Genomic DNA, 11,324 nt, shown 5'->3' on the forward strand with positions numbered 1-11,324 from the left:
TAAAGGTTTCAACCTATAAAGGGTAAATTAACATTATTACACAGTTTAAGATTCATAGCCAAGTCATACATAATACAAAATAAAATGGGACTCAAGGATATAGATACAATTAAGAAAAAGAAAAAAAAGCCACAAACAATAAATAAAAATCTATGTAAAGTGACTAAAAAGAGAACTAAAACTAGGCCTATATACTCCAAATATATGCTCAATATAAACAGTGCAATGATAACACCCAATAACACACTGCGCATTAGTTGTGCCAGTCAAAGAGATAATGTCATGTGCTGGTATGGCAGTATGTACAGACCTTCAAGTATGCAGAGGTATGTATTGTTGGTGTGTGTGTACAAGTGTGTAATAATAGAGGGGTACTGAGATTTCGTAATACAGAGAATAATATTATTACTATAGAGACCTAGAATATTGTAATAATAATAAAATAAGGGTAATTTAAAAGGATTAAAACAATACAATAGATTTCACTCCCTCTGTAGTGTCATTAGTTTGGTCTACTGCTGTTGCCTCTTAATCCTTGTTCCCTTAAATAGTGCTCTCCTCATGCCTGAGCACACATACACACACACACACACACAGCCTCCCCCAATCACCCTCCACAATGAAACTAGGTCAGAGTTTCCACACACACACAACCCCCACCCCCTAGAAAAAAAACATAGATATAGACATGGAGAGACAGTCAGTCAGTGTCACAACTCTGCCACAAACTGGAATGACCAAATGCTGTTGATTTGTTTAATTGGTTTGTAAAACAGATTAATTTCATGCTTCATTCATTTTATTTTAAACACATGCACCTGTGCATTTGTTTAGTGATCATACAAAGGGGTAGATCATGGCAAAGAATTCCAGTTCAGGAGGGAGCTGCAGGTAGGACGATAGTATCTGCTCCAGCTGGTCCTCCTGCTCTACGGTGTTGTCATTTACTGAGTAGATTCTCACCTGGAAGACATGATCAACGAGAGCATCGTCATGCTGTGTGTATATGCATCTCAGATTCAGGCAGTATTGATCTTTTTCTCACTCTGATATTGTTGAGTAAGCTCCTTTGTGTCAGTCGGATGTGCAGCAGCTTCTCTACAGTGATGACCTCCAAGAAAGCCCAGATTCCCAAATGCTCCAGACGTTCGCACATCTTCACCAGCTCCAGCAGCTCCACATCCAACGGCTCACTGCAATTGCTCAGGTCCAGACTCAGATGCTGCAGACAGACAAGATCAAGGGTTACCCTCATTGTTTTGATGAACTAACTGAATTGAAATCCATTTGTTCCTTCACCACATGACTATGGTTCTTTCCTGCCATGCCCCTTGCTCCAAACATGACGTGTAATTAAATGTAACTACCTCTAAACATCTCAAAATACACATAAAACTCATGTTTATCTATCATCTGTCCCTCTATTAAAGCCCAGATAACTACAGACAAAACTATTTTTGAAGAAAAAAGTGAAAAAGTGAGACGTTTAATGAAGATACTTCTAACTTTTTATCTCCAGACCTTAGCAAATCACAGAAAAATGGCCTGAATTGATATTACTCTTGAATTGATTTTTCACATATGGTCTTTTTGGTTTCAGCATCACCCTGTAATGCTGCCTGCTCAGCACCCTGACCTGCAGGCTGCGGCTGTACTGAGGCAGCATGTCACAGAGGACAGGCTTGGCTGTCCAGCCTTCGTCGGGGGAGTAGAAGGCTACCATGGTGTATTCTGTCAGGGGGATCTCGGGCCGCAGTATCCTCGCGAGCCGGTCAGTGTTGATGACTTGGTGCACTGTAATTTTGACTTTCAGGTCGGGGGAGCTCGATGCTAAAGTTGCCCATGAGCCACCACACACCGGCTTGACAGAGGAGATGAAGCAGAGACAGAAATGAAGAAAGGAAGCCTGTGGGGGTTTCATTTTCACCAGTGCACGTGTCCACCTCAAAGCTAACATCTGTGATTTTTCAATGATGGCCTTCAGTGTCGTCACACTTCTGCCATAAGCAGTTAAGCAGTTTTTATTATGGACCATCTGCTACACCAATAACTACTATATCCCACTTGGCAATTCAGCAGGCAGTGTTGTTACACTGTTCAAACCAATCAACCTCTCAATCAATTTGTTCCCCGCTTACCTGTCGATGGGGCTCATTTAAAGTGCAGTGCAGCGAGAACGTTTGCAAGGTGATCTCATCTCTCCTGGGGTTCAGCCTCCCTCCTCGGTGTCTGTGCTGGAGAGCCATAAGCAGCTCGTCTGACAGACAGGAGTAACTGAGGCTCAGGTCAGTGAGGCCTTGCAGGTGGCGCATGATGCAAGGAACGTTGGAGTTTAGGTGGACAGGCACAGCACCAGAGAAGAATCCTTCCAAATTCAAAGAGGAGATGTAGCACCGGGTGGGAGGAAAGCGCCTCTGAGAATGTGACAGAGCAGAAAGCAGCTCCAGACCCTACAGGTTAAAGGATTGGGAATCAAAAACAGATTAAGAAATTTTAAAAAATACAGATATATTTTTTCAGAATACAGGAAGAGAACTGTGGATGACAGTGACATTTTCACAATGGTATCAATTTTGTATGGTGGCCCTGAGGTGCAAAACACAATAACATTGGACAACAAATCTGAAAACGTAACATTTCAAAAACAACATTAACAAATTAGAAAACACAACAACAAAAAAGTAAAACACAACAGCAAAATAGAAAACACAAAAACATTTCACAAAATGTTATAAAAAAAAAATTTTCTTGTGTTGTTGTTTGTTTTGTTGTTGTGTTTTGCACCTCTGGGCCACTGTACCTTTGTCCTTCCTCTTGTCTAAAAAGACACAACTCAACAAGAATTTTAATTAATTATAGAAAATTATCACAGTGGTGAACCCTGCAATTACATTAATTATAAATGTAGGCAAGCATAAAGCATTACTCAAGAAGAGATGGAAACTACAAATTACTTCCTGATTCAAATCTCTGCGCACATCAGAGAGCATTCAAAAAATTGTTCAAAATGGCGTGATGCTCTAACACTGTTTGACTGACTGACTGTAGTTCAGCCTACAGTCTCCAATCTGTTGCTGATTCAAACCATTCTGTTAAGGTCATTACAAATCTTGGCCATGTAAAGCATTGTTTATAAGGATGAAAGCTCAAGAACCATCAATTTGCTGCAGAGATATTGCATCTGATATTGTGTGTGGATTTTGTGATCTTTCAGAGGTGAGCTGGTCAGAGGGGACCTCCACTACAAAAAGCTACAAGCTACTGATTCGGTCAGTGACACTGAGGATTCAGGACACTCAGTTCATTCAAATACTGGACACCTAACTCTCAGCTGATGAGATCTGACCACCGTCACATTGAATTAAAGCACCCAAGCAGTGTCATATCTGCTGAGAGATTATCTTCTATTCACCTGATGCATGGAGTTTCGCATCCAGTTCAGACTAATGGTGGTGAGCTTTGAGGCTTTTCGGAGGAAGTGAATCAGGCAGTTTACCAAAGAGTTCCTGAGCCCTAAAGTCCAAGCAGTCCGATCCAACTCCAACTTTATGAGGGTGAGGGATTTTAGTGGGGCCTTCACCCTGTTGAGGCAAAATAATGGGGGGATTAATTGAGCTACTGAACTGTTTCATGGTTAAATAACATCATAGGATAATGTGATAAAAAAAAAAGGTTTGGTTTAGACATGCCTTCAGGAGATGCACTCTTTTACCTGGTAAGCTCAGAAAACAGCCCGCTGATGGTTTGCTCCAGTCGCTGGGCGATCAAGGACCTGCGTGGAGGACACACAGACACCTCCAGCCTCTCTAGATAGACTCCCAGGGAGCGGGCATAGCCCACAGAAGAGCAATATTCAGACTGCCTGAATTTGGACAAACGACCACTGAACTGGAAGAGGCGAAAGCGCCAGAGAGAGGGAGAGCGCATGACTTTGTGCCAGTGATGACAGACTACGTCCGCACTCATACGATCACCGTCAGGAAGGAAACTGAACACATGCCGCAAGCACACATCAGGAAGTATCCCCCAGCAGCTTGTCTTCTTCATTGAGCTACCCTCACCACCTTCTTCACTGAGATCTGAGTCATCTTCTCCTGTCTCTCCCTCACTGTCCTCATCCTCGTCACTAAAATTTTCCTCCCATGTGTTGTCATCTCGCAGTGTATTATCCTCATCCATCTTTGTTTGGATAATCCGAGTGCCACAGAATTTACCTGAAGAAAATATGGCAAAGTGTTGGATTTAAAGAGGGATTTATATTGATTGCTGCACCTTGTATTATCACAGTGGATGTCAGTAAAAGCAGTTTTCTGGAGGCTAATCCTACATGTAGATTTAGAGAAAAAAAGTCACAAAAGTCTGGAAAATGTCAAAGAATTACCCAAAAAGAAATCGGAAACAGAGAGATTACCTGCAGCTACAAGCAGTCCAACAGTTAAAGCAGTCCACTGAGGAAGAACACAACACAGCATTCAATGTTGTTCTGTTGTGACATCACAAGGACTCAGTTCTCAGTAGTAGTACAATTCAATTCTAAATATTTTATTTGTTCCTCAAGGGGCAATTCAATGCATTCCCAAAATCATTGGTACCATTTCTAGTAAGGCAATCATTATAAAGGGTTTATAATTTGTAACTAATGTAATTAATGCTTTACAGATCAGTTATAAACCATCAATAAAAACAACTTTGGGTTGCCAGGATGTGAAGAATTCGTTTGACTGGTTACACCATTTGACCACTTCTTCCTACAAAAGAGCTGTAGAAGATGTGCACCACAATCCATTTATAAACTAAACACTTATTACTGCAGACTTGATTATTAAAACCTTTTACTGTATTAATGACTTCTTAATGTTTATAAATGCACACTTGATCGATTTATTATTGGATTACTAGCACTAAAAGCACTTTTTTTTTTTTTTTACAAGAATAACACTTACCAAATCTGGAAACCCTGCATTTGTTTTATATAATGCCTCATAATCCTATCTCTATAAAACGTTAGTAAATTACTTAACAAAGCCATTATGTTAATAAAACCCTTATAAATATCAAACAGTTTAAAATACAAATGTGAGAGTGTATAGATTAAAAGAAATATAAAAGGTTGAAAGGAACAATAGCATTGGTGGAAGAAGTATTCAGATCCTTTACTTAAGTAAAAGCACCAATACAGCAATGTAAAAATAATTTTAAAACGTACATACATACAAACGTACATTGCACTAAAAGTAGTGGTTTGGTTCCTCTGACTCCTACCTATATTATTATATATGACATCATTAGATTATTAATACTGAAGCATCAGTGTGTAAACTGTTGCTACTGTTGTAGCTTCTGGAGGTGGAGCTAGTTTGAATTACTTTATATATAGTTAGCTAGTTTAGTCCAGTGGTTCCCAACCTAGGGGTCGGGCCCCTCCAAAGGGTCACCAGATAAATCTGAGATCATTAATGGGAAAGGAAAGAAGAAAAAACAAAGTTCTGACACAGATTTTTTTCATTTTTTGGTGAAATATTGGATCCTTTGAACCTTTAGTGAAATGAAACCATATGAGACATTTAGAGGGAAAAAATCACACTGCTTCTTGTAAGACGTCAAAAGCCAAAAAGCTTGGAAACCACTAGTTTCAAATTTAACAATGTATTGTATTTTAAAAGCTTGTGATATTATCCAAAAAATCTTCATCTGAAAAGTCACTAAAGCTGTTAAATAAATGTAGTGGAGCAGAAAGTACAATGTTTCCCTCTGAAATGTAGTGGAGTGGAAGTATAAAGTAGCATCAAATGGAAATACTCAACTAAAGTACAAGTATCTAAAAAAATTGTACCTAAGTACAGTACTTGAGTAAATGTACTTTGTTACTTTCCACCACTGCACAATGGAAATTGGCAGTGCTTAATTCATGGCTGGCCAACAGTGTCCAACATCATGGAAGTACATGATGTCAAAACAAGCAAATGCATTTATTAATCAATACACAGAGTGAACCAGTGACCAGCTGTTTTCCCCCAGACTTGCCTGAACCCAAGCAGAGTTTTTTCTCTGTGGATAATAATAGTGTTTACATTTTCCTCTCTTCACTCTCTGCACAGGAAGGCCTCCATCCTGCAGCTCCTATTGAGAGAAAGAGTATTTAATGTAATATATGAGAAGTCAGACTGGTTTTCTACACATGCAGTTTATTTGTATTAACACATCATTAAAAACATCACAGGAATTAAACATAACATAAATTATATAAGGAATAGACATGGCTAAGCTTATGTGTTAACAGACAGATATGTATTATCAGAAACAGATATTAGGCCACGCTAATAACTTTTAGGTGCGGGAAGTATTTCCTGAGAGCGTTAATATAGAGAGAAGACATCTTTTTTTTTAAGTACAAGCAGCATTTTTCTCTGATGAGGATTCAGTTCATTTCTTCGAGTTCTTCAGCCCTTCAAACAGTAGACACTTTGCCTGCGCAGAGAGAAAGCCAACAGTCAGAGGCTCACTAGTAAATACAGTGACATAAACTGGTATCTTGAGTGGAAAGCATGTGTTTGTGTCTATATTTGCATCTCTATCCGTTTACAAGTTCCTTTGCCAACCTCGTGCCAGCGGAGTGTGTCAGCGGGCAGCCCCAGATGGCAGTGAGGGCAGGTGTGTGTTTGATCAGGTGCTTCCAGATTTCTTTGCCCCCAGCAGGGCCCCTCACTGCCCCACAGAGGGCGACATGTGGAGTGGGAGGACCACGCAACGCCAAAATGAGGTCGAGGGTCTGTCTGGTAGCTCACTTTCTGTCCAGAAGAGGGCAGTGGTGACAAAGGATCTGAGTCTTCCTGCAACACAGCAACAATGAAGTGTTGTGTTACCATAAAATAAAGATAGAAACTAAAATAGAACTGCATAAGATATTTGACGGCTCATTTTTGAGTTTTGATCTTGAATCTCGACCAGCAAACTGACAGACTCTAGTGACGACATCATCTGAAGACAAATCCTGGAGCTGCTCTGAAGACAATGAATGAATGAACAATGCTGATTTTACTGAGATATACTCAGTGTGAGCACTTTCTAACTCATGCCCTACATTCAGACACAAATATATTGGAGGGAAATGTGTCAATCACAATTCGATGAAGAGACTCACTCATAATATCAATTACACTGATAATTCAGTCTCAATGGACAAAAAGTGCGTTCATGACTTGATACTGCGAGTTCCAGCTTAGAGAATTATTTTTCTCTTTTTGTAGTTATTGATTTTTTTTTAAATTACTAGAGCAGCACGATGAATAGTTGTTCTAATGAGACAATGCAGAAGAAAAGATTATCATACTGAAATTTCATCTGGTCCTGTGAAGTCTTCTTTCTTTTCAGAGCTTTAAAAAATTAAACTGCTTTGTCACAAATATTTTTGTGCACCTTTGCAGCACTACAAGATTTGTGAAAATATAGAATCTCTAAAATATGTATTATTTATCCCATACCAATGTTCAGTATATGCACTTCATGTTGTACACTTTGGTATTTTTTACTGTCAGTTGTAATCTCATCACTGGGGCTTTGCTCTGTTTTTCTTTAGCACATTTTATAAACCATTAACTGACACACGTCTTACAAAACTTGTACAAGTAACAACTTTTTTATAATAATTACTATGAATAAAAGAATTACTATTAGAAAGACTGCAGATGTTAGTGAAATGAAGAAAATTAGTTGAGACAGCTGTTCAGAGTGACAGCTTTTTCATTTCTCAGTGTAAACATCTAACCTGCAGCATCTCAGTGACATAATCTGTTTTAGTTAGAAATGTTACAACCTGTTCAGGAGTTTGCGGACGATACTCTGGATCAAGAGACCTCAGGCAATACCAGCAGGGTTCAGATGGGCGATCTGTGAAAACACAAACACAGACGCAACATTAACGGAAACACACATTTACAGGTTTACAGCCTCATTTAACAGCATGTGTATGTGTGTGTGTGTGTGTGTGTGTGTGTTTGTGTGATGACCTACTGTGTATGTTGGAGGGATGAGGTGACACTGAAGGGGAGGTCAGCTCTTCCTCTGTTGGCTGGGGGCACGACGGGAGGCAGTCAGCGTCATCCTGTATGTTTGTGGTTATGAGAGTCTCTGTGTCATTGATCCATAGCTCCTCCCCAGCCTTCATCAATCACACCAACCAAGGGACACAGCAGCAAAATCTTGAACAAAAGTCAACTATATATATATATACACTATCAGCTATATGTATATATATATAAATATAATATAACTATTTTCTTTTTATATTAAATTAACTCTGATGGATGTAGGTTTACGGTATATATTCTAAAATCTGATGAAGTGTTGATTTTTCCTGTCCATTCTGACCTGACTGGCCTCTACCTCTCCATCACAAGCTCCACTGTCAGTCTGCTCAACCTCCTCTGGTTCCTGGAAGTTTTGGGGCTCCTCACTGCAGTTCTGACTCAATGTGTCAACCTGGGTAGAAGTCGTCCCACTGAGGTTTGAGAGAAAAGTAGCAGAATTAAAAAACATGCCCTCTTAACCGCCTGACTAGAAGGTTATCAGCAAATCAATCTTCAGCTGATTACACCAGCTGAGGATCTACTGTGACACTCAAGACGAGCACCTGATCAGGCATGATCATTCAGACTCTCCTTGCCTTACCTTTGGGTGCACTCTCCCTGTTCCTCCCTCTCTCCCTCCATCCCTGCTCATGTGTCTCCCTCCCAGGGTGCCTGATGCGTTATTTCCTCTTAATCCCACCGTTCTCTGACTTTCCCCTCTCTTCCTCTGCCCCTGCCTGTCCTCCTTTCTGTCTAACTGTCTGCGCTCCCCCCTCCCTCGCCGTGTATGAAACGGAAACTCCAGGCTTTCAATATTTGATGTGTCTGAATAGCTCACAAGCAGGTATCTGTAAAGAGTACTAAGGTGAGGGCTCAGGTGTCTCTGTGGTGGATTCTGCTGTGACATAAGCAAACTTCCAAAGGATGACAAAGAAATACAAATTCTCCAAAAAGTATCTGGCAGCTGCATACAGTGTTCCCACCACCTACTTACTACCGTCAATATTGCATTTATTAGAAACACAATCACTTTATTCAGCAAATTCTCAAAAATGTCACTTCTGATTCAGGACCATCATCACCTTTTTACTGGTTTAGAGCTGAAACCTTTAGTTGATTCATTGATGAGTCGATTGACAGAAGAAAAAAAAATCTATTTGTGATTTATTTTGAGTCATTTTTCAAACAAATATCCTAAACATTCTCTCATTCCAGCTTCTCAACTGGACGAATTTTCTGCTTTTTTTGTTTTGAATGATTGTTAACTGAATATCTTTGAGTGTTAGTCAAACAAAAGAAGCATAACGATGATGTCAAACTCAGGTTTTAGTAAATCCTGATGGCCATTACACACTAATTTTTGGCATTTACAATTTATCAATTAATCTAGGAAACAAACATCAGATTAATCAATAATAGAATAATAGTAATAATATAATAATAGTTGCAGCCCTAGACTGATTCATTGAAAAACAAAAAAAACCTCTACTTCTGTCACAAATGAGATCATTCTTCAAACAGACAAAACACATGTTTTAAAGAGGCGACCAAAGAGAACGAAAGTGTGTCATCTCTGCGTTCATTGATGACAGCAGGACTGCCATCTTGTGCACACTACGACATCACGCCTGCATTGTAAGTGACTCACTCCTCCAGCAGATGGAGGGAGAGCGTTTCCTTTACGGCTCGAAAACTCGTAGGTGGACAAGTCAGATGTGCAAAGCCACATCAGTGATGCAGGAAATGTCTGTCTTACTCTCTTTTCCCTCCCTGTCTCTTTGTCACTGTTTGTCCATTTTGTCTATCTGGCATTTCATTTTTTTCCCTCTCTTCTATAGTCCAGGAGCATCTCTTGCTTTCTATTTAGCTATCTCTTCCTGCGCGTCTAACATCTTCATTGGCCTTTACAAACTACAAATAATCCTGTAAGATATGATAGGCAGCACACACATCAATGCATCAATGAGCGCCATTTTCAACCACAATTATCATCTAAATTACAGTATGTGACTGGGGTTTTAATTTCAGGGTCGTTTGGAAGAGCTGTGGAATGTGTGTGTGTGTGTGTGTTTGTGTGCTTGTGTGTCACTAAATGGTGTGTGTGTGTGTGTGTCAGTGCACTCGCTAATGTGTGTGTCAGTACGTGTCTTCCTGTAAGTGCACGGCAGGTAGGGAGTAATTTGAGTGTTTTTCCTGTATATGTGTGTGTTTTTTTGTGGGAGGAGGAAGACAGGAACATAAGTGGTGATGACTCACCAGTCTTTTGTGACAGTGGTGCAGAGAGAGTGCTTTTCACCCATTTCTCTCCCTTGGGGCTTGCATACAAAACAAGAAACGGAGAGATGATAAAAAAGAAAAAGAGAGGAAGATTGGGTGTTAGGGAGCATTAAGGAGGAACGGAGGGCATGGATAATTGTAGGAAAAAGGGGAGAAGATGGGAATGGGGGGGAGAGAGAACGGGATGAAGAAAAGGGGAGAGGAGATGAAAAGAGAGCAAAAAGACAAGGGTTGCAGAGATCATAAACAAAGGATGCGGTTTCAAGGGAGAGGCCTTCGCAGCTCTGCCTCTGTTGTCCTAATTGCTGGTGAAAGCATGCTTGATGAGGCATATCATGTGGCAAAGATTATGTTCAACAATGGTGGTTTAACAGACAGCAAAATTAACAAACACGGGGAGGAGTGAGACACAGTCACGAGCTTAAGCTCGAATTTGAAAAGGTCTTCGAAGTTAGGAGCTGCATCACATAGGAAAGTTCAAACAACTTGACTCTTTGAGGAGCTTCATAGTGACAGTGATGTTTAAAGAAAATATCTAATAATCACTTATGTATCAGCCACTTATTTGCTAAAAAAAAACCTAGTGTAGTGCTGATGAGTTGACTTCAAGTTGACAGGGTTTCTCAACATTTTAAGTCATTTTGTGATGCATTAACTCACCCTGTATTTTGAACCAGAGGTATCAATTTGTAGGTGTTTGCCATGCCTCATGTCTTTCTTAGAAATGTTCAAATTTCAGGTCTCTACTCTCACAGCAGCTTTTACATCCTCAGGTCTCGAACAGCTGACCAACATATGAATAGTTTTATAACACTTGTGAGAATTCCTTTCAGTCCTTTTGTGTACAAATTGTTATGACTTAGTAAATATGCTAAATATGTACTGTATGTAAAATGCAAAATATAATTAATTGCGGGTCGCAGCAACACTGCTTGTCAAATTTCACTGGTTCATCATGTAGTAATCCAAACCACTGTACAG

General features: G+C 39.9%; 1 protein-coding gene across 1 annotated transcript; it reads right to left on the reverse strand.

Annotated features, from left to right (window-relative positions):
* Positions 1-640: 640 nt before the first annotated feature.
* LOC121910414 (F-box only protein 39-like) lies at positions 641-4,610 on the reverse strand. Its single transcript, XM_042431638.1, has 7 exons — positions 4,412-4,610; positions 3,713-4,214; positions 3,413-3,581; positions 2,139-2,450; positions 1,637-1,861; positions 1,046-1,222; positions 641-963 (listed from the first exon to the last, which is right to left on the reverse strand). Exons 1-7 carry the CDS (start codon positions 4,470-4,472, stop codon positions 838-840), a joined length of 1,572 nt encoding a protein of 523 aa, XP_042287572.1. The 5' UTR covers positions 4,473-4,610; the 3' UTR covers positions 641-837.
* Positions 4,611-11,324: the final 6,714 nt, after the last annotated feature.

This window comes from Thunnus maccoyii, chromosome 13 (genome assembly GCF_910596095.1).
Source record: "Thunnus maccoyii chromosome 13, fThuMac1.1, whole genome shotgun sequence".
Classification (NCBI taxonomy): Eukaryota; Metazoa; Chordata; class Actinopteri; order Scombriformes; family Scombridae; genus Thunnus; species Thunnus maccoyii.